At 39.2% G+C, this 24,836-nt stretch overlaps 2 protein-coding genes across 6 annotated transcripts in view; one reads left to right on the plus strand and one right to left on the minus strand.

Moving 5' to 3' along the window:
• The window catches only part of LOC133530496 (serine/threonine-protein kinase Wnk-like), a 98,288-nt gene extending 87,287 nt beyond the window's left edge, over positions 1-11,001 (minus strand). For 3 of the 5 annotated variants that reach the window (XM_061868407.1, XM_061868408.1, XM_061868405.1), the window contains exons 1-2: positions 10,858-11,000; positions 7,605-8,212 (exon numbers count right to left, since the gene is read on the minus strand). In XM_061868407.1, the coding sequence (XP_061724391.1) occupies positions 7,605-7,886 (282 nt within the window). In that variant the 5' untranslated portion in view covers positions 7,887-8,212; positions 10,858-11,000. Of the gene's footprint in view, positions 1-7,604; positions 8,213-10,764 lie in introns of all 5 variants that reach the window. The other 2 variants (XM_061868409.1, XM_061868406.1) reach the window with 2 other exon arrangements.
• Positions 11,002-11,137: 136 nt separating this feature from the next.
• The window catches only part of LOC133530782 (uncharacterized), a gene marked incomplete in the record, with an annotated part of 66,532 nt that continues 52,833 nt past the window's right edge, over positions 11,138-24,836 (plus strand). Inside the window, 12 exon segments of the mRNA XM_061868851.1 lie at positions 11,138-12,212; positions 14,026-14,157; positions 15,469-15,651; positions 16,292-16,348; positions 16,350-16,416; positions 17,752-17,775; positions 18,248-18,348; positions 18,646-18,771; positions 19,617-19,696; positions 21,162-21,315; positions 23,175-23,289; positions 23,884-24,015. Coding sequence (XP_061724835.1) covers positions 12,093-12,212; positions 14,026-14,157; positions 15,469-15,651; positions 16,292-16,348; positions 16,350-16,416; positions 17,752-17,775; positions 18,248-18,348; positions 18,646-18,771; positions 19,617-19,696; positions 21,162-21,315; positions 23,175-23,289; positions 23,884-24,015 — 1,291 coding nt within the window.

A 24,836-nucleotide genomic window follows, 5' to 3' on the forward strand; every position in this document is an offset into this window, starting at 1 on the left:
AATATTGTAATTCCTACGTTCTAAACCGAATTAAACAGTAGTATGTCTACGTCCAATAACACATATTAAAATATTTTCATAGAGAGTAATTTAATTTGTTCCTCGTTCTAGATATTAGATTTCTCATATCATTTTGTTTCATGTCAATCTCAAAACTGTCAAATTCCACACACAAGTAAAAGACCGTATGCCCATTTACGGTAGGTCAGTGAACTATCTTAACGATGGTAGTGTCTTTGTTTCCCTATAATCCTTGACTCAGTCTAACCCGATTCGAAGAATGAGTTACGATAACGATAAGTCATGGTGTAGATAAGTTTTAATTTAGATATCGTTTGTATGTCGTACAATTGACAGAAGCAGCTCGATTCGGGCAACCAATGTAAGTGACGTTAGAAATATCGTAGATAGATCTTATTGGGATCAGCGGAATCGAAATGTCAATTTTGACATGTCGTTTAGTTATCAATCTTTTAAAGATCCTTCCAAGATCTTAAACGTGTCTTAATCATTCGAATCGGGCCGTAAAGGACAAACATCAGCCTAGTGCCTGCAAATCACGTTTCGAGTCGTAAACACAACAATACTACAGACACTTGTAGTATAACCCTTGACCCTGCTTAGACAGTTTAACAAGCGTTTGTAAGGACGTTGTCACACTGGCGCAAGTACTAAACAGATTGCAGTGTGAAGCGTTCACAAAGAGCACGAACTATAGTTCATGTCATACACTGTAATGCGCAGATTTGGCATATGTAACCTTTAATAACATGGCAATACGAGTCAAGACGAGTCAATACGAGTCAATACGAGTTGAGACGAGTCGTGTCTTCGTAAATGACACGATCTATACATAGGTGCAAATATACTTGTAGAAAAATCCTACTGAAAAAACGTTACTAATATTAAACACATATCGATATTTTCTTGGATTATTTTTCTTACATAATACTAAAATAATTGTAATGTATTCAATACATTAAAAATTGAAGTACTTATTATAAATTATTTCCATTCCACTGTGATAGCGAACCGTAAAATGACTGGAGTATTCACGCAATAAAAATAATTGAATTTCTTTTGGCATCCTTAACAAACGCACTACAAGCCAATAGCTATAATTTTTTTGTCTTAATCTGACATTTTGACTTATGTATTCATAAGAAAGGGATATGAATAAGGGGCGGGTTTATCTTCGTCGACTCTGTCATCACTTTCAATCAGGTGAGTCGGGGAAAATTACGAATGTGATGCACGTAATGCGTCAAAAAGTTTCAATACATCGCGTCATCGTGGATGACATGAACTATATGAGCTAAAAAGACATAAGTTTTTGGCAAAAATTTAATTTTTGGTACAAGCTTTTATCGCTGACTGTACTTTTTTTTCCAAAGGCAACTAATACTCGTACTCATCGAGACAATTATAAAAACCCAAAACACAATTAGGTTGCGTTGTTTTATCGCAGAGTTCCTATGGCTACCTCCTGTCTCCATCATCAGATCAGCTTGATGGTACCATAATATTGCATTGTCACCCGACTTACATATGTATGCAAATTTTCAGCTTCATCGGAAACCGAGAAGTGGGTCAAATTTAAGTTGCAAGATTTGTCCCATACATACAGGGCAAGTTAAATAAAAGCTTATAATAAAATACCAATGAATATTCTAGCAAAAAGTACGGTAGACGTTAAGGGTATGTTTACATATTTCAGTAAGGACCACTTACTGAATTTGACCCAAACAGATACACCCTGACAAGCAAGCTTTGTTGCCAATGTTTTTTTTCTGAGAATGTCACTTTTTCAACTGGAATTAAGCACTTTACTAGCGTTCATAAAATACAATGTGTCCCATACAATAGACTAATATAGCTTTTATGATAGCTTCACAACTTAACGTTTATTGAGGTTACAATGTATGGCGCACTAAATCATGGACGGTAAAAACGCCTCGACAGAAAACTTGGCAATTTTGTAAAATACCTACTATAATCCAATAAGAAAAACTAGCAGCAAAAGTTGATAACTAAAGCGGCATATAAAATACAAATATTAAATATAGATACAAGCTTTTATAGCTGACTGTACAACTACAATCGTTCGTCAGGCAACTAATTTTTTTTTTTGTTTTTTTTTTTTAATTTATTGAGAAACAAACAGTTCTAAAATAAACATATGAGCAACTTTCAGGTTGCTGCAACTTTTAACCGTTATTTTAGAAAAGTATATACTGTTCTTTTAAAGAGGCCTAATGAATTGCAAAACAAATCTGCGTCCATACATTTTTCATTGTACTGCCTACATGCGCGCCCAATATATGAATGCCGTGCGTATTTCGTTCTGCTGTTAGAAAACAAACACAAACTAATAACAGAACGATGAAAAAAATTACAGAATGAAGAAAAAATTACAGAATGACAATGTAACATCTAAGGCGTTTAAGCCGTTTTCGAATGGCAGACCAATTGACCTGGCACCCACGTGGACGTATATGGCGGTTATCACCCCGATACGATTCGCACGTCGTTCCGATATTAGAACGAGACAACGCTATGCGCGTATCATAGCGACGTCCCGCTTGCACATCGGAGCGACGTGCGAATCGCAACCAGTGGCATAACCGTCTATGAGTCAGGCAGATCAGATTGTGAGTATGTAAGGTGAGTAAATCGAGATATGGTCTAAATTTTGTGACATTTGACCCATGATGAAAGAACTAGGTTTGTGGGGTACACGAACAGCAAAATATAGATTTCCTGTTTGTTTCCTTTTGGAACAGTTCTGATTGTGAACAAAGAATATAGGTATGTAGAATCGTGTATGGAAACGCTGCAGTTTTTGAAAATTCCTTTTTAATGATCATATATCATATCACATACCTCATTAAACTTACTTAATTCTAAGAGCACCAGTAGCACCATGGTTGTAAGTTGCAAAGAATAAATGATTTACTTAATAAAAACAAAGTCCCTCGCCACGTCTGGCTGTCAGTATGTTCGCGATAAATTCAAAAACAACTGAACAAATTTACAAGCGGTTTTTCACATCAATAGAGTAATCCTTGAGGAAGGTCTAGGTAGTGTTGGTTAAGACTCGAGTCATTTGAGTCCTCTGCTTTCAGACTCACATCATTAAGATGAAACTCTAGTTCTTTTCAACTTATTAGAGACTCGAGTCTTTTAGAGAGACTTGAGACCTTTTCGCAGAACTTGTATTTTTATACAAATAACTTCGAAATGCGTTGTCTTTATGTAAAATGCATGGATGTACATAACATAAAACATACAATAACGACTATTTACTTTACTGTTGTTTAGGTAAAACTTATAAAATTGTTGACTGAGTCTTTATCCGGAGATTCGAGTCCTTTTGAGTTGCGCTTAAAAAAGACTCAATAAAAGACTCGACTCGGGACTTAAAAGACTCAGAAGTTTTTTAAGCTCTGAGTCTCGTAAAAACAAGTCGAGTTCTTCAATTTAGACTCAAGACTCGAATTGCTACCAACTCTAGGTCTAGGTGTATAATTTGTCAACCCGTGCGAAGCCGGGCGGTTCGCTAGGCCATAATAAGTAGATATGTGGGTCATGTTATGTTTATGTACTAAGTTAATATTTTGTTCAAGGGGCCATTCGCAATACAGCTAAAATCTTGACTACTTATTGGCTACATTTTAAGTGCGTGGTGGGGTATATACAAGTTACTACGACGAGAAAACAGTGAACGTACGTGAGAAGTTTCATGTCAAATATATTATTATTATTATTGTAGTTTGTGGGCCTTTGAATGCCACGTCAACCAGGCATTGGTCTATTGTGAGAGCCCTTTAAAGTTCATTACTGATGCCCGTTGAATCCAGGAAATTCCAGAATCTTTGGGCCGTAATGTTCTGTACCTCATATAGGGTTGCAATACGTGCCGCCCTAGGTGGGTACTTCTTTTTGACATTAGTGGTCCACAGGAGCAGAGAATGTGCATTGCAGGCTCCTCTGACTCATGGCAGAACCTGCATGTCGCGTCTTGTTTCTTTCCGATTTGAAACATGTGTTTGTTCAATTTACAGTGTCCAGTCAAAATTCTGGTCACCGCGCAGGCTTTGTGTCTTTTGAGCCCTAGAAGCTCCCTAGCAGTTTTGCTGTTGAACCCTTTGATTAGAGCTTTTGAGTGTTCTTGTCCTTTTACGAACTTCCACCAATCGTTTGCCCTTATTTTTTCTAAATTGCTGAGCAGTGAATATGCATCCCGTTTTGTGATTCCACAGAACGGTTCTGGGCCGACCAGGGGTGTGTCATGTCAAATATAACAACTGTTAGATAAGTAATTCCCATATGTTCCATATCCCCGCCAGGGGGGCACTACAGTCAAGAACAGGGCGAATAGACAGATTTTTCGGGGTTGCTCTCATCTCGAAGATCTCGGAAACGGATCTATCGATGAAATTTGCTATACGGGGGTTTTCGGGGGCGAAAAATCGATCTAGTTAGATCTTATCTCTGGGAAAACGCGCATTTTCGAATTTTTATCTCCCAAATTTCGTATTGTATATCCAAATGGAAAGAAAACCATATTGCTAATTGAACTATATCATAGTTTAACAGCATTTACAATCCACCTATTGATTGCCTTATGAGGGCATGACGCCTGTAATACGTCATCGTAACCTAGATCTAGATTTTGTAGAAAATCTGCTGACGCACAAGTTTATTACACCCTATACGCAAAACTCAAGGTCCTAAATCTGCCAAGACTCTTACTTAATTACAAAACGACGTAATTGCCTTACATTAATATGTAAAACACGTCACTTTATACGTAGTGCAAAAGACGGCGCATGCTATAGGGTGAATTTGGGTGGTTGCCAAATTTATACCTCGAGTGCACATGATTGTTTTCAACAATTTAGCACTTAATACTAACGTAATTAGTATCTCATTCGCGTGTGAAATAAACTGGTTTTGTGTCATTCTAGATTTTAGAAGTGTTTCCTTAGGGTCGGCATGTAAATGTAATGCCATAATATGCCAAAACGTAAGCGTAGTATCCTAATTTAAACCTCTCGTGAGCTGTACCATAATCCTGCCAACGGCCTTTTAATAAAATGAGTCATATTAATAAAGATGATTTTGCGCAAGATGCAGAAAATGTATATAGCGTCGAAATGATAAAATTACGAGTAATAAGTTTTTAGCAAAAAAATAATTTTTGGTACAAGCTTTTATCGCTGACTGTACTTTTCATACCACAGGCAACTAATACTCATCGAGACAACTCTAAAAACCCCAAACACAATTAGATTGCGTTGTTTTATCACAGAGTTCTTATGGCCACCTCCTGTCTCCATCATATCAGCTCGAGAGTATCACAATATTGCATTGTCATCCAATATTCAAATTTTCAGCTTCATTTGAAGTCAGGAAGTTGGTCAAAATTAACTTGCAAGATTTGACCCGTATATACAAACTTAGATACATACTTACATTGCAAGTTAAATAAAAGCTTGTAAAATAAACATAACATAACTTTAACTACTGTAGGAAACGATTATATTAATGGGGTCATTAGCCCTACAAATAGAATACCAAAGGAAAGTGATGTCAAGGGGTAATCCGATAAATATTATTGCCTTTACAATCATGTAATAAATACTTTGTTGCGTTGTTCTACTATGATATATTAATTGTTATTTGTTGCTAATACAAATACAAAATACAAATAATTTATTGAAAACAGTATAGTACGGTGGTAAATAAATAAATATTATAGGACATTATTACACAAATTGACTAAGTCCCACAGTAAGCTCAATAAGGCTTGTGTTGGCACTTAGACAACGATATATATAATATATAAATATTTATAAATACTTAAATACATAGAAAACACCCATGACTCAGGAACAAATATCCATGCTCATCACACAAATACATGCCCTTACCAGGATTTGAACCCGGGACCATCAGCTTCGTAGGCAGGGTCACTACCCACTGGGCCAAACCGGTGGTAGCACTTAAAGACTAAGGATTAAGGATAAGGAAAAGTTCCAGTGAAGCGACTCGGTTTTTGTGCTGTGAGGTCTATTCAGACATTATACATAATTGCCCGATACGGAAATTTGTTGGAGAGGCCCTAGATCTTCACTCACCTAATGCAAACGCTGCCCAATGGGTGAAGAACTTAGATATTGTATTATAATTTATAATTAAGCGACTCTGTAAATGCCATACGAATAAATAAATAAGGAAAAGTTTACAAATGCCGGAACTAGGAGTTCCTGTGTTTCAGGCAGAATAGGACCATATTAATTAATTTGTAATTATAGTTTGTAATTGTCAGTTACGCACGTTAAATACACGCACCTTATAAAGGGGCCCACTGATTACCAGTTCCCCGGACGATATCTGCCAGTTAAGTTATTCGCAAAAGCTGACAATCACGAATCACTGACAGTTACCCTTCCCTTACAAGTATGGAAGGTAGAGTTAAGGAACGCAATCTCCATAGGCAGAACTTACGCAAAAGTGTCCAGTGGTCAGCTATAAATAATAGTTCCAAATCTCTCTAGAGTAGCGCTAGAGTAGCTAACCTAGGCGTTATTGACGGAGTGAAGTGCGCTGTCTTTGATTTGTTTTTTTTTTTAAGTATTCTAGGTATTGTAGCGCCACCTATTTAAGGTTTTTTGATGACACTTTTTGGTAACCTTCCATACTTAAAAGTTATTTTTGTGTAAAAAAAAGATTTTTTCTGATTTATCAGATAATTCTACATTTAAGAATCATTAGACTGCTTTTCCGAAGGCTGACTTTTTTTTGACAATGTCTCATTGGATATTATACAAAGAATTCATAAAAAAAAAAGAATTCATAGTTGTAGTGTAGTATTTCTTGGACCAGCAATATTATCCTCTAACTTTAATACCTGGTAAAAAGAATAGTTTTAATCACGTGTTTGTTCATTTACTGCTCTCGACACGTTTAAGAGAACATAAGCCTTCATTTTTAAGTACTGTGTCCGTTCGAAGACATATTTCATATATACTGGCCGAGGTGTGTATACTTTCCTATTCGAACCCGGAAAGCAGTCACTTCATTGAGCGCAGCTGGCAGAAAGTTGACGCTTTCTGGCCGGAGGGTACTAAATGAGGCAAGTACGTTTAGCGCAGCGAACCCCAATGGACGCTTTCCAGCCATAGGGCAGATTTTTTTTATACAGTGTGTATTTTTGATATAATCGCAAACTTAAACTAGACGTAGATTTTAGTGCTATAAAACAAATCTGATAGTTTTTATTACCAGAGCATAATTAATTTTTGAATTTTTTCCAGTCACGATTGTCACTTGTGACAGTTGTGACGTCGCGTCATTAAATACGACGTTTTGAGTTAAAAATAACTGTCTATGACCGTAATATGATAAGATTCATATACTAGCCGTGTCTTATCCAACCTCGACATTGGCAGAATCATCAACACCTTGATGGAGCCATAACACGAAAAATTGATTGATTGAGTTAAAACAAAGTGGTACATCGTGAAATAAAAGGCGTCAATATTTTATAAAACCTATAAAAAATACACGCTTTATTAATACTAATACTAGTTACTCACCTGTCCATATCGCGAGGAGGCTAAATGCACGTTCCTGTTCTTGAGGAACTCCGGTCTCTTGCCCAGCCCATAGCCTGCCTTGTTCTGCGAGATGAACTTCTTGGACCGGTCCAGCCGGTCCGCAGGCTCCTCCTCATCCCTCTTCGAAGTCGAGGGCACAGCCCGGTAAGCCCCCCGGGTCCCTCTGATACTCTTCTCCGGACTCTTGTCCTGTTTCCTCGTAATCAAATTGTCTTTCCGTTGCTTGTTCCTCAATGTGACATTCGACGTCATATTGTCCATATTGGTCCATCAAACGATTTCCCTTTTCTCATTCGTTTTAAAATTATATTCACGAAAATACATTTCGTTTAATCGAAATCTCAGTTAGAATATTTCATTTTTTAAATAAATTTCTTTTAATGTTTAGTAAAACACTAGAAGCGATAACTAGGTGTCTAACAATAATTAATACTAATAAAATAAATTACTAATTCCGTCTTTTTTATCTCTCTCAATGTTGGCATCTCTGCACATCTGGCCTCGTTGCTGCGGGAAACTAAACCTTAAAAACAGTCTTTAGGAAGATTTGGAAAGTAGTATTGCTTAATTGGGTTCTGAGTTGCTATCTGAAACAAAGAGAGACAATTTGTAAATCACGAGAATACGTTTGTTTACAAACACAGCGGCGTAGTGTATCTTTACAATCGTCAACAACTGTCTGTCCCTTTTACTCGTATTGAATTGTTAGAAAGAGAGCATTATGATAGTGAGGCCAAGGTAAGCATTGCAAATTTCTTACGAGTTAAGACGTATAGTCTGGCAAACCAATTGTAGAATGGGAAAACTTTACTCATCCCTAAAACTTTACTCATCCCTGTTTTTGGGGCCATACTAAAGTTCACCTAAAGCTGAAGCTCAAATTCAAAGGTGTATGTGAAGTTCCCAATCCGCATTGGGCCGTGGGAAATATAGCCCAAGCCCTCTCGCACATGAAAGGAGGCCTGTGCCGAGCAGTGGAACATATATAGGCTGAATTATTATTATTATAGTTTTGCCACCCCTAATTAACTGCAACATTCATAACTGGGTTTGATTATAAAATGCGATTTTGAATAATAATTCAACTTACAGTTGGATCGCTTCCTTCTAATACATAAATATGTTAGATATTCCTACGACCGACATCCAATCTGACATAGTGGGTCTGCCTGCCTATGAAGTCAATAGTTCGAATCCCGGTAAGGCATTGATTTGTGTGATGAACACAGATATTTGTTCCTGAGCCATGGGTGTTTTCTATGTATTTAAGTATTTGTTATAAACACCATTGACACACCAGCCCTCTTGAGCTTACCGTGGGACTTAGTCAATTTATGTAAGAATGTATTTGTACCCTAAAGTATTTATTTATTTAATCCTACAAGAAGATGGTTCCCCTTATCAACTCTCTTATGTAAGAATCAAACATGCAGCTCAACCTGACAATCACTCACACACAATATTTAGCATACTTATGACAGGTCACTGCAAGATCAGTTATCTCACTAACTAGATTCCACTGGTACTTACAGCTATATTTACTCTCATTTCAATTTACTTGATAAGAACACAGTTAATACTGTAAATAGATATTCAATAGTGGATGTGTTCATCTTAAAATAGACATGTGTGGTTGCAAAGCCTTGTTCTTTTAGATATAATGAAGTCTTGTTTAATAAAACGGTCACCAAGAATATACAAGGGCACCTTGCGAGAAGATTTTTTTTACCACATGAATTGAAACAGTTTTTTTTAAATAATATGCATTGGTACTTTTTTTTTAAACTAGTCTATTAAAATTTTGATATCTATCAATGATGTCTAGACTAGGTCCCATAGTGGTGACATTTTACATTTTGGCAGTCCCAATTTAGCAAATGGTTGATAGTTCAGAATGAGAATCAGAATTGTTTATTGCACTCATGATAGTGTTAGTATGCCCCTATCTGTAATTTTATCAGTTATGTTTGTTCGAAAACACACCCCCTTATCATAAAACTTCCAAACTTATGTTAAATGTTAGACCACAAATGTCGAAATGATGGATAAACAATTATCAAGGGCTTGTTAGATTTTACAGGCATTTATGAAAAATATGGACAAAGTTTATAGGTTCACTAAGTTTAATGAGTAATGGGTAACCTCTACACAATTTAGTTCTTTTATTTTGTAGTCTTAACCTGGTTAAATCACGAGATTTATGCTGAACAGGTTTCCTTCTCCTAGGAGTTCTATTTCACACAATTTTATGATACTAAACTGATTGCAAAATAGATTTTAGTATTTATTTATTTAAGTTATTATTATAGTTAACAGTCTATGGATGTATAAAGTCATTACGAGTGTAGTTTAGATTGCACACATTGCTGAAACTGTAATTAAGATGAAATCTTTTGATAACAAGCTGAGCGCCTATCAACATTCTTATCACTGCAATCTGACAGCACTGACTCATCTCATCTTCTATTAAAAGAATGATTTATTTCTAAGCATATGCAAATGAGATCCAGGAACTTTCCTATCCTTCAAAGACACTGCATACAAATTTTTGTACATATTTCGCATTCAGTTTTAAATATTTATTCTGTTACTGAGGGTTCAAAATTCGATCTATAGAAAACTTAGAAAAGGTGCCAGTCGTAGAGACAAAGGTATTATAAACAAGCGCAAACGAGCGGGCTCGGCGCATTGTTTATCGTCGCAGCTTGATTACATGATTGAACATTTAATTCGATAACTCACAACTGTCGTCACAGGCTACGTAAACAAAAACCGCATCCTTACCACCCAGAGACACCAATAAACGACGTCAAAACGCCCACAAACGATGAATAATAATCCCAAAACATAATTAAATCACATTACGTGCCGGCACTGAAGAAAAATGTACCGTGAAAAAACACGAAAGCGGGTGTCACCAACCGAAAAACTAAGATCGTAAATCCAGACACCGGGCACCTTGCACTCGCGTCGCGATCTTCAAGCTTTATTTAAAGACGTGCTAAAATCTGCAGACATCGGCCGTTCTATTTAATGCAGTAAGAATGGCGTACAGCGAAATAAAATAAAGTAAAAATTGAAAATGACAGTACGTCAAGATCACAAAGCAAAATTGCAATGCAAAGTATGCGTATTTTACCTCTTGTTCGACATCACTGGATTCATTTAACTGTTTTATCGTCTTAAGACGGGCACTTTGTCTAAATTGATATTGGATTCTATAAATACTTACAAATAAAAATCTGGAATCACACCATTGTAAAGATGCGCGATGTGAATACCTACTATCTATCTATACTAATGAAATCTTTCGATTCGATATCGAAAATGTCATGATAATCGTTCACAGATCGAACCGATTTTGTGATACGATTATTAGGAGTGAATGTCACTCATAAAGGGAACAAAAAAGGGACTGGAAATGAAGATTAACTTGTTTTTCTATTGATGTTTTAAGTGGTTTAACTGTATAGTAGGATAACATTTATTATTAAACGTTTTTTTTTTTTTATTAACAACAATGAACAAAAACTATACAGGCGAACACAATCTTAAATAAACATTTCATGTTTGTTGTTATTGAGGAATTAATTAATATAGGTTTTTTAAATTATTTGATTATTTAGACAACTATCACAATCGATCACTCGATATTTACCCGAGCCATAATCGGAATGTAATCGGTAATCGAAGACTTGAAGACTTACAATGTTACTATAAGTAAAAATAAGTTAATCACTTAAAAATCGATAATTACTTTTACATAACTTATGTACCCATATGAAATTAAGAAAGCAATATTTAAAATGTACCATGCTTATCGCATTACATATTCACTAACAAGTAAGTTTACAAATTAAAATTTTAATTATTTCTTCAAAATAAACGTCGTCAGTAATGTGTGAACATGGCAATAAAAAATATTTGACTTTTAAACTACAATTCACGCATAGCTACGAGTTATAATAAAATATATATTGTAAAATGTATTTAGATTCCAATGTTTCGTTATATATTTAAAAAAAAGCCCTGTTCTTTTTTTTTAATTCAATTTATATTTAAAAAGAAGCGTCGATCGAAGATCAATTGCATCAAATGTAATGTACATAAAAATTAGAGTTATTGCTTCGTGGAACGGAATGTTGCAGGCTGTGTTCAAATACTTACCCTTCTCTTATATTTATTCCTGTTTCATTTTCTTTTATAAATACATGCCGTATTTATATGTATTCTTTTCTTATTTTATACCCACAAAAAGTTCTTCTTAGATTTATCAAACATTTATTGAATAATATTTTAGATTCTAATAGAACTTAGGATTGATGTATTGCAATGTATTGCAGTGACTACGTGTATAGATTTTGAACGTCAAATTATGATGTGATGTCGATTGTGTACATGGCATATTTTCAATTTCTATGATTTTTAATTAAAACATGAAATGAATTATTAGATACCTTTTTAAGAATGGCATTCGTGAGTGCAGTTACCGGTGATGACTCCACTAAAAAGTTTATGGAAGTCTTGCAAAGTGACTTCAAAACACTCAGTTTCGAGACGAAGAAAAAATATCCCCAGATAAGAGAGGTATTAAACTTAATTCTACTTTTATTACTCCCTAATAACTAGAATTAAAGTTCTATCTTTGTACTGATATGATTTGTTCCATGTGTCCAAGCATGGACCTTTTGCAATCTTATAAGCAGTCCGCCCATTCATTTACATTCTAATTAGCTTAATATTAACACATTTGCTATGTAAATAAAACAATTTAGATGTCTAAATAAATACAGAAATCAATGCGACTTCATTACCAATAAATAATTAGGTTATACTTGATGTTACACATCATTTAGATACTAAAAATATTTGTTCCCTACTTATATTAAATATTAATGTGATATTATTATTTTGGCTCCAAGGAACCATATTAGCCGAAACCTCTATTTGTATCATACTTAAGTCACTAGAATACCACATAAATAACAGCATGTTTGAATTAATTTCTATCTTTAAAAATATTGTTAGTTGTTGCCTATTTCATAACCTTAGAGGCAATGGCATAGTGTGAACTAATCTAGCCGTGGGTGAAACCACATTTGTGAGGCCCTTGTCAATGTGTATGCCCAAGGTATTAAAAGGTTGGCTTTGCGGGGCTCCCCTAAGTGTGTAGGTGAGGGCCCCAAAAGAAATGATTGTTCACTGCGGCAAACAATGGCAAAGTGGCAAAGCATTGCATTGAATGAATGAATGAAATAGCCTTTAAGCATGGCATTAAATAAAATCAAATGGAAACAGCTGGAGGAAGCTCTTACGCAGAAGGGGTCCACAGTAGAAAGAAAAAAAAATTTAATGTATCAAATCTATAAAATTCTCTGTAGCATAAGGAAACTCTAATAAATAAATAAAATTAATAAATCCCACAGTCTAACAAATATCCATAACTCAGGAAATGCCTTTAAAATAACTGCCTTTAAGTTCAAGCCCCAGACCTCCATCTTCAAAAAGAAGGTTACTGCTGACTCAGCAACAAATATACATTTACTAAACAAAAATTAGGTTAATCAGAATATATATATTTTTTTTAATTAATGTTTTATGCCATTTAGTTTCCTTAATCATATGTACTTATACTCTGAAGTTAACAATTTCAACCAAAACATGGTGTATTGTTTTTGATAAAAACCTATTTCAGTATAATAAGTTGTAAGATAGCTTTGCGAAAACTTATTTGTACTAAGTATCATTGATCTCGGTTTCGGTTTAAAGAATTTTATTTCTCATAAGAATTTTTTACTATCCACTTACATGAGAATTAGGAGTAAATAAGTTAACATTGTATGGGTGAGCGTATGCATGCGTATTTACATTCACACAATACAAACAAGTGCCTTAAATTACCTTAAAATATATACATATTTCTACAGTTTTCATTTAGTGTAACTATGCAAAAGGCAAAACATTATTTCTGCACTAAATGCGGGTCATTGACAAACAACAAACTCATTAATTTACCTTAGTAGGATTAATCTTAGGTGTAAGAAAATAAGTCTAGCCATACGCGACCATATACCGCTCAGTACAAAATATAATAAGCGCATTTTTAGTATTTTTGTAAATTTCAATTGGTAAAAAATGTGATCATATAAAGTTTTGAACTTATTAATAATATGTTTTGCCTCACCTCCAATACAACTTATTGTATATATATAGAGTATAAAAACTGATGTATGGGGTGAGCACTTGAGCACTATAAACTCTATGCTTTAGGTCTTGATTAATAACAAAATTTGCAGTCAATGTCACGCATTATCTATATTATCAGAAACATGTTCTGAAGATTTTCTTAGGCCTTAGTCTTGAATATTCCTAAATCAATAATTAAAAAAAAACTATCCAGGCATGTGATGAAGCCATAGAGAAGCTGTCACTGGCAGCTAACAACCCGCAGGCCTCCCTGTACGGTGTGGTCAACCAGATACTGTACCCGCTGGTGCAGGGCTGCGAGTCCAAGGACCTCAAAATTATCAAAGTAAGTATACCTTTGTGTATTACCGGATTTTTTATTATTTTAACAACCAGATGAAGCACCTGATGAGCAATTACTGTGAACATGAACACCTGCAACACCAAGTGCGTTACCAGACGTTAAGATGTGATACGATGTTTTCTTGAAGGTTTGAAGGTCGTATATCGGCACAGACTAAGTAATAGTACTACCATACAATCGCCATCAGATATATCGGAGCGGCCAACGAGCTCAAAAATATCTAAACACACACTCTAACGCCTTGACAATGGAGGCATGTTCACCTTGGCCGATCCGATATATACTAAAGCGATTCAGGGACGGGAATGACATGCTCTCCCTTTCTAATGTATGGTACTATCCCTTTCGGCTATTTAGGATTGTCAAAATTAAAGTCATTAGCCATGTCCACACAGAGGCACGTCTACACTGGCCGGTTTGTGCGTGGAAATTGCCTCGCGCGTATGCTCGCTCTGTGTGGACCCGGCTATTATCTGTGGTCGTACACGCAAAGAGAAGTCATGTTGTGCCAACCCTAATAATTGCTCGTAGTAATGCTGAGCCGAACGGAACCGAGAACGACCAAAAGGAACAGTTTCGCCCCCCTGGTATCGGTCCGGAAATATCGCAGGAAGTTTCTGGAGAAACGCACAGTTTAGGACTACCAACAATCTATGTGGTGAAGTTGGAAATGTTGTCGCGTAAAGCAATGGCGATGGCGGAAGGAACCCAACATTAAAAGGTCCAGGGCGCCAAATATTTCTTTTTTACTAGCCTAATAGAGGGCCCCACTGGGCACAGTCCTTCCATCTTTCCCGTTTGACGACTCTGACGGTCCCGGGTTCAAATCTTGATAAGCGCATTTTTTTGTGTTGTGAGCATGATAGTCTGGAAAAGCTCATAATCACTGGCCGCATGCCCAGGAAACGTAGGAATGGACGAATGGCTATGCTTTGGGCGGACAGAATAACGTCACAGACAAAAACCACATTACGGGCTACCATACACTGGGCCCAAGATAGAGCGGCTTGGAGCGCACTGGTGAAGAGTGTCCACAGTCCTTACGTCCCTCAGCCATGAGGACATGACAAGGAAGAAGATATTTGTTCCTGGGTCATGGGTGTTTTTTACATATATCGTTGTCTAAGTACCCACAACACAAGCCTTATTGAGCTTACTGTGGGACTTAGTCAATTTGTGTAATAATGTCCTGTAATATTTATTTATTTTTTCCCGCTATTAGTCCTATCCAATGTATACTCCCGAAAATAAATTCCCGAATATCCAAATCACTATAATATGCTATTGTTTCAGTTCTGCCTCGGGACAATCCAGAGGCTAATAGCTCAGCAGGGCATTGATGCCAAAGGAGCCCGACACGTGGTTGACTGTTTGTACACACTGGGACAGGCTGGAGTCTTGGAGCTGAAGCTACTCCAAACGGCTGCTTTGCTTATGACAACGTCTGATTTGGTGCATGGAGACACACTAGCCAGGGTAAGTGGTTATTGGTTTAGAGGGTGCTCGTATTTTTAGAGTTCCGTACCCAAAGGTTAAAAACGGGACACTATTTCTATGACTCCACTGTTCGTCTGTCTCTCCCCAGGCTATATCTCATGAACAGTGATAACTAGTCAGTTAAAATTTTCACAGATGATGTATTTCTGTTGCCGCTATAAGAACAAATACTTAAAACAAAATAAAATAAATATTTACGTGGGGCTCCCATACAACAAACGTGTTTTTTTTTGCCGTTTTTTGCGTAATGGTACGGAACACTTCGTGCGCGATGCTGACTCGCACTTGGCTGGGTTTTTTTATTTATTTAACTGGTACAATAGATGAAAAATACCGATCGAGTGACAGTCGAATCGAAGTCACTTTCTGAGGGTTCCGTGACAACACAGAAAACGACGGAACAAAGCATCATTTGGTTAAGTGGAACTGCTGACGAAGACCATGAAATTATGGGATTTTGAACTGTTTAGTGATGTCAGTTAATTTTTTTCTTATTAGAGCGGAACGTTCAACAAGGTACACCGATGGTTTATAGACTGGTTTTAAGTCACTAGATTGCTAAATGCTTCTTTGTACTTAAATTTAGAGTTATTTAATAAATAAAAAATTACATTTTTAGACAATGGTAATGTGCATGAGGATGGTGACGAACAGCGAAACGCGTGATGTCAGCACGAGCCATGCGGGCCGCGGCTACCGTGCGGCAACTGGTCGCACTCGTGTTCGAACGGGCCCTGGCTGAGGCGAACGGTGAGATATTGTACTAACGGGCCACGTCGCGGCTACGTGCGGCAACTGGTCGCACTCGTGTTCGAACAGGCCCTGGCTCAGGCGAACGGTGAGATATTGTACTAACGGGCCACGTCGCGGCTACGTGCGGCAACTGGTCGCACTCGTGTTCGAACGGGCCCTGGCTCAGGCGAACGGTGAGATATTGTACTAACGGGCCACGTCGCGGCTACGTGCGGGAACTGGTCGCACTCGTGTTCGAACGGGCCCTGGTTGAGGCGAACGGTGAGATATTGTACTAACGGGCCACGTCGCGGCTACGTGCGACAACTGGTCGCACTCGTGTTCGAACGGGCCCTGGCTCAGGCGAACGGTGAGATATTGTACTAACGGGCCACGTCGCGGCTACGTGCGGCAACTGGTCGCACTCGTGTTCGAACGGGCCCTGGCTGAGGCGAACGGTGAGATATTGTACTAACGGGCCACGTCGCGGCTACGTGCGGCAACTGGTCGCACTCGTGTTCGAACGGGCGCTGGCTGAGGCGAACGGTGAGATATTGTACTAACGGGCCACGTCGCGGCTACGTGCAGGAACTGGTCGCACTCTTATTTGAAACTCATTAATTATTACTTCCTTATTACATACTCTTGACAGTTCAAAATGGGTGTAATTAATTTCTTCTCTTACCGTAGTCGATATTTATACCTGTGTGATGAATGTTTTCTACATAGAAAACATTAATCACACCTTCCTTGTATTTTTACTGTACTGACTGCCTGAAATAAAAGCCTTTTATTATTTATTATATTTTATTTATTTTTTCTTTATGTACGTACAAGGCGTAAAAGCCTTGCTTAGTATATTTATAGACGACCTGTCTGGCCTAGTGGGTAGTGACGCTGCCTATGAAGCCGATGGTCCCGGGTTCAAATCCAAAGGGCATTTATTCGTGTGATGAGCATGAGTCATGTGTGTGTAAAAATATCCATGAATCAGGAACAAGTCATGGATATTTTCTACGTAATAATAATAATAATAATAATTCAGCCTATATACGTCCCACTGCTGGGCACAGGCCTCCTCTCATGTGCAAGAGGGCTCGGGCTATAGTCCCCACGCTAGCCCAATGCGGATTGGGATTTTCTACGTATTTAAGTATTTATAAATATGTATGTATTATATATATCGTTGTCTAAGTACCCGCAACAAAACCCTTATTAAGCTAACCGTGGGACTTAATCAATTTGTGTAATAATGTCGTATAATATTTATTTATTAGCTTGGGATTAGATTGATCTGTGTAAGTTTGTCTCATAATTTAATTTACATTTTTGGGTACCTTCTTTATTATCAGAAGAGTCCGGGCTCTGTTAGTTAGATACAATTGTTGTTATACATACATACCAGCACTTACAGATACACCTTACGTGCTAATAGTGTTGTTATTTGTAATTGTATGTAATCGTATTTTCGTGTGATTATACACTAATATTATATTCTGCCAAATATTTAATTACATATTATATTATTATGTCATTATGAAATTACATTAAATTGTCATCATTATGTATGTCACATTAAGAACTTAATTTTTATATTAGCAAATATTACAGTACAAATAATCCAAACGAAATTTCGACCAATCATCATTATTTCAAAGTAAAAATTAAATTCACACTAACAAAATAAATAATACATCATAATATAAACTGACCATAATAACAAACGATTATTAACATTATATCACATATTTTACAACAGAGCTAGGGGTTACAATACTTTCCAAGTAACGATGACATCACAAAACGAAAAACTATTATTATTATATATAATATGTCGTTTCAGGAACGCTTAAAGTCAACCCAGCCGATGTAAGGCCACAGACGAACAGCAAGGCCCCCAAAGACATGAAGCCCTGCGCAGTGGACGCCTACCTCATTTTACAAGTAAGTAACACTTGAAAAACTTATTGCTTTACGTAGCTATTATATTTGCGGGTTACTAACTACAATATGGATCATGTAAACTGGTCTAAAATAAAGCATTTTTATAGTAAAAAAGAGCGGTCCTTAAAATGTCGCCAACGTGCTTGTAACACCCCTCGTGTTGACGTATTCATGGCGTACTGTAAGTGCTTACCTGTACTGTCAGTACGGCCTTAATCCTCCTTTTTTTTCGTCGTAGTTGGGTAAAAAGAAGCGTTACCCTACGCTTTTTTGGTATAAGTACCTTTTTTGTTCCAGGATATAATCCAGCTGGTGAACGGCGACGCGCCGCACTGGCTGGTCGGTATCTCGGACGTGCCAAAGACATTCGGACTGGAACTGCTCGACACAGTGTTGACTGACTTTTCACCCGTTTTCTTCAAGGTAAGGACTTTTCAGTGGCGGATCGTTCCAAGAACTCGATTCCCACCGGCTTGTCTGATATCAGCCCGTCCAGTACTTTCACGATCAGTTCATGGAGAAAAGGAAAGCAAAATTAGCACCGGGTTCCCTACGAATATTTGTGACGCGCCGCCACTGGGACTTTTATAATAATGATTTTACCCAATGACGTTTATGTCTACCTGCTGATTTTAATCGTTACTTACTCTTAATAGGGAATATTACGCAGAACTCTGCGTAGGGGGCCCCAATAGCACATACTGAGGGCATATTATCTGCCTCTCTATCACTCTTGCATATTCGAGCGATAAAGAGGCAGATAACGATTTTCTTGTTTCCCGGTAGGTCTCTGTACAAACCGTCTTGATGCATCAATGGCATAGTTCATAGTGAAAACTTCTGAAATAGTACATTACGATACAAGTACGAAAAATAGCAAGTAATAGTAACTCCCTTCGGTCGTGTTTTAATTTATCGCCACTCGTTTCGAATTACCTATTCGCACATGTATCGTACAACGTTTTACAGTACATATGGCCCTTTAAATGTTCGACGCAGTAACGTAATATGCTAATTTTCGCACTAGTGCGGTAAAATAGCACCATATGTACTGTAAAAACTGTTTAAGGCGTAGTATGTATAAGTTACCCTATGTTTTACAATATGTGCTAGTGCTGCTCTCTCCTCTCTATTATCCCGGTTTTTTTTTACATTGACTTTTATATTATTCAATCTTTTGATTTGGCTTGCGTATGCTGCACGAATAAGGATTTTATGACCTTGTTAATAGGATTGTGTGTGTAATTAACGTAACGTTTTTGTTTCAGATAGCAGAATTTAGGTTTTTGTTAAAGGAACATGTTTGCGCGTTGATTATAAGGCTGTTTTCACCAAATGTTAAATACAGGTAAATATGACTAGTAGCTCTGTAAGCTATAGATCTTTTTTTTCTCAGTTTATTCAGAAACCAAACAGTCATATAAACACAAAAGGCAATACAAATGTACACTTAATAATGTAATGTAATGTGTAATGTGTGTGTGTGTGTGTAATGTGTATCTTAAAATACTAGTTAAAAACTACAACCACAGCGAACACACAATTAGTCTTAAGCGCCATAGAGAGGCGCTTAATCTCTTTGTGCCAATTTCCGATATGTTAAACATTTGGAAAAAAAACGAGGACAAAAAAAAAATCTAGCTATCGAATCTGCTTACAAAATTTTACGAGAATTGGTTGAGAATTGCGACCTGTAGCGGAGAACATCCGGACATACGAAAGCATGTTTGCCCAAGCTGGAACGACGACCTTCGGTAACGCTCGGTCTATTCTAATATGGGTCTTTTCGTTTAGTAATATTATTGTCTGGACAACAAATTATTTCGCTATAGTAGAGATCGTTAAAAATAGAATTATTTATTTTGCATGATAATCTTTGTATTTTTTAAGATCAACGTTTAAATTGTACAATAAATTACGTAAAATTTATTTCGGGGGTCGGTTATAAACCCTCAATATACCTTTGAATTACGTTTCAACTTTTTTGTTTCTTTCTTCTTGCTAATGTCATGAAGAGAGAGAGAATGGGACAGAGATAATAAAATCCAAGTATTTCGAACTTGTATTAGGCCCCGCACGTCGAAACGACATTCGAATATAAAGGTCAATTGAATGTCATTTTGTCTCACTCAGTGAGCAAAATGCTATTGCTCACTGTTTTCAAGTAGCAAAGTACCCTTGTTCGTGCTGTTGAGGTGAAAAATTATTTTAACTTTAGTCAGGGATTTGAACTTCCGTCCTGGTTCGATCAACATATTTTGACAAAGTATTCATTCTTTAATGATTGTTCCCAGGGCAGCGTTCACCGGTCTACACATACCGGGGGCCACCGGAGCCGCCGGAGCCGCCGGCCCGGGCGGCCCCGAGCGGCCGCACTACCCCGTCACCATGCGGCTGCTGCGGCTAGTCCTAGTGCTGGTGCACCAGTACCATGCCCTGTTGGTGAGTCACCCACAGACGAGGCACAACTCTACAGCAACGCTCACACCTACACATACCGGGGGCCACCGGAGCCGCCGGAGCCGCCGGCCCGGGCGGCCCCGAGCGGCCGCACTACCCCGTCACCATGCGGCTGCTGCGGCTAGTCCTAGTGCTGGTGCACCAGTACCATGCCCTGTTGGTGAGTCACCCACAGACGAGGCACAACTCTACAGCAACGCTCACACCTACACATACCGGGGGCCACCGGAGCCGCCGGAGCCGCCGGCCCGGGCGGCCCCGAGCGGCCGCACTACCCCGTCACCATGCGGCTGCTGCGGCTAGTCCTAGTGCTCGTGCACCAGTACCATGCCCTGTTGGTGAGTCACCCACAGACGAGGCACAACTCTACAGCAACGCTCACACCTACACATACCGGGGGCCACCGGAGCCGCCGGCCCGGGCGGCCCCGAGCGGCCGCACTACCCCGTCACCATGCGGCTGCTGCGGCTAGTCCTAGTGCTCGTGCACCAGTACCATGCCCTGTTGGTGAGTCACCCACAGACGAGGCACAACTCTACAGCAACGCTCACACCTACACATACCGGGGGCCACCGGAGCCGCCGGCCCGGGCGGCCCCGAGCGGCCGCACTACCCCGTCACCATGCGGCTGCTGCGGCTAGTCCTAGTGCTCGTGCACCAGTACCATGCCCTGTTGGTGAGTCACCCACAGACGAGGCACAACTCTACAGCAACGCTCACACCTACACATACCGGGGGCCACCGGAGCCGCCGGCCCGGGCGGCCCCGAGCGGCCGCACTACCCCGTCACCATGCGGCTGCTGCGGCTAGTCCTAGTGCTCGTGCACCAGTACCATGCCCTGTTGGTGAGTCACCCACAGACGAGGCACAACTCTACAGCAACGCTCACACCTACACATACCGGGGGCCACCGGAGCCGCCGGCCCGGGCGGCCCCGAGCGGCCGCACTACCCCGTCACCATGCGGCTGCTGCGGCTAGTCCTAGTGCTCGTGCACCAGTACCATGCCCTGTTGGTGAGTCACCCACAGACGAGGCACAACTCTACAGCAACGCTCACACCTACACATACCGGGGGCCACCGGAGCCGCCGGCCCGGGCGGCCCCGAGCGGCCGCACTACCCCGTCACCATGCGGCTGCTGCGGCTAGTCCTAGTGCTGGTGCACCAGTACCATGCCCTGCTGGTGAGTGTATCAGCGGCTGCACATCCCAGGGAGTTCCAAGTTGGCCTAAGTTCTTTGTGGTACGTAGAAGTCCGGCTGCAGGAATCTGGTCTGCCACGGCAAGTAGCACGCATCAGGTAGATCACTCCGAAATGGGTCGGTGGTCCGCTTGAAGGTCCTGCGGCTTCTAAGACGAACAGGTGGCAGGATATGTCCATACACTGAGTGCCACTGATAAATTGATCATTCACCCGTTTCCCTGTTTATGTTTTACGACAGCGCAAGTCTCTCAGTTATTAAAACAGTTATAAATAAAACAGTCTCTTTAGTACAGTTATACAGTAATTCCGTTATATTAACCACTGTATCTACGGAACTTAATTGCCCGGATTGGACCCGGGTATGTCCTTACTACGTGGATCCGGGTATGTCCTTACTACGTGGACCCAGGTATGTCCTTAAACTACGTGTTAAAGAGTGATATGGGCACTGTGAATGTCATCTCGCTTTGTGTCTAGGGCACAGCACAGCGGATGTCATTCCAGATCTAGAGCAGAGCCCAACTGGGGAAGTATTTCCACCTTACAGAAAACCGCAGCCACATAACAGAGCTTGCCAGAGCTCAACGAGGGTACGGAGTGTTAGGATCAGCAACGCGCATGTAACACCTCTGTAGTTGCAGGCGTCCAAACGCTACGGCGACTGCTTACCATCAGGCGGGCCGTGTGCTTGTTTGCCACCGACGTAGTATAAAAAAATGCTAAAATTTACCTTATTTCTTTTGAATACAGATATCACATTTATCATTCAATATCCATCAATTATGAATCTATTTTTCTTGACAGGTAACCGAATAATATTAAACTGTTATTTTTTTTATCATTACATTTATTTATTGACAATAACAATATACATAATGGATATATACAGATGATTACTATAACTAGCTTATATCTAAAATAGGCCCTTGAGGCATTGTACCAAGGATGCTGGCGGCATTTCCTCGTTGTATCGCAATACTGATACGTTGTGCGAGGAAGCCGCCAGCTCTTCGGTCACCAGTTACGTCAACCAGACGTTTCGCGATTTCTCCAAAAAACTTGTGCGCGCTGGGACCCCATGGACCTAGAGTTTATTTACTTTTAATTTTATGATACTTCAACAAAGTCTGTTGAGGTGAAGTATACCTCCTTTTTCTTGACAGGTGACTGAATGCGAGATCTTCCTATCGTTAACGATCAAGTTCCTGGACCCGGATAAACCGCTGTGGCAGCGGGCGCTGGCACTTGAAGTTTTACACAAAATGACCATACAGCCCAGTAAGTACTTCACATGACGATATTGTACATGTACAGTCATCGGCAGAAGTCGCGTGAAAATAACCTGAACAAAACTTTATTATCCTTTTCAAAGTAAGTAAGTAAATATTCTTTATTGTACACCATACAGTTAAAAATAGACAGGAAATGAAAAAACACGTAAAAGTTAGGTAACAACAGGCGGTCTTATCGCTAAGAAGCGATCTCTTCCAGACAACCTTTGGTTAGCAGGGCTATGAACTTACAACATTGAACGGGTAGTGCCGATATACATATAATTCAACAAAATGAAGATGCAAACAATATAATACATACCTACATACTATTAAAATAAATACATATATACATACATGCATTATATATTATACAATCATAAATAAAGGCAAGTTAAGGCAGCGAAAGGTAATGAGTCTTCAAAAGATTTTTGAAAACGTAAGTAAGTAAGTTTATCAGAATAAGTATATCAGTTTTGTGTTACGGATTACATAGAGCTAATTTTACGGCTTGATTCACGTGGTTTTAGTCACTCGTGCCACATGTTTTGACATGTCTCGAAAAATTAGCTTTAATAGTTTTTGTTTTATTTTTTAACAGAACTCCTGGTATCGTTCTGCTCCTGCTACGACCTGCGTCCACACGCCACGAACATCTTCCAAGACATCGTGAACGCGCTCGGCGCGTATGTCCAAAGCTTATTCGTGGCCAGCCAAGTGAACACGTGCGCCGGTGAGTACAGCTGCAATTTTTAGGAATGAATTTGTCACCACTCGCTTGCTTATGCGAATATGAAATATGTCATATAACCCTTAGGATTGGTGGTTGTATATATTCTATAAATAAAACCGGGTAAGCTCCGTTAGGGCCTCTTGCGTGGATTATATTGCACGAGTTGTGCGCAAAAGACAGCGGCTGAGCTCGGCCTTCGGCTTCTGTACGCCGCACGGAGGCGTGGAAGCGAGGCCGCAGGATGTGGCGGTGTCTTCAACCTTACCGTCGGACCTTCGGCCTCCTGCTTCGGTTTTAACGCTCTGTTACTGCTGACCCTTGGTTTGTGACACGCACGAGACCGCGCCTCGCTGAGACGTTCCAGGCAGTTCTAGAAGAAGCTCCGCTTAATCTTTGAAGAGCCTGAAAGCTCATAGTCGTTTTCGACTTGTTACTTCACTTCTAACACATTGTACAAACGGCAACACTCTTAACTGTCCATTGGTAGACCTTATGCTTTTTGTAATAAGGTCCACCTATGGACAGTTAATAGTGTGAGCGATGGTACTGATTCTTGTATCGTGCTTGGGTGCTACTATCCTACAATTCGGCCTCGGGAATTGGGACTGGGGATTCTGGGGAAGTAACTCCAAATTTTCTCAGGACTCACGTTTTAGATTAAGCTAACACTAAGCTAATTTAATGGTTTTACTCACGTATTTTTAGTAACGCGCGGATATTTATTATTTTTAGTTAATGGTAATAGAATTCACGAAAGTTTAAATTCGGCTTTTGGACTTCGAAGGGCCTTTTAAGCTTCGGCCAGCCGGTTCGCTTTTAAC

This window comes from Cydia pomonella, chromosome 23 (genome assembly GCF_033807575.1).
Source record: "Cydia pomonella isolate Wapato2018A chromosome 23, ilCydPomo1, whole genome shotgun sequence".
Lineage (NCBI taxonomy): Eukaryota > Metazoa > Arthropoda > Insecta > Lepidoptera > Tortricidae > Cydia > Cydia pomonella.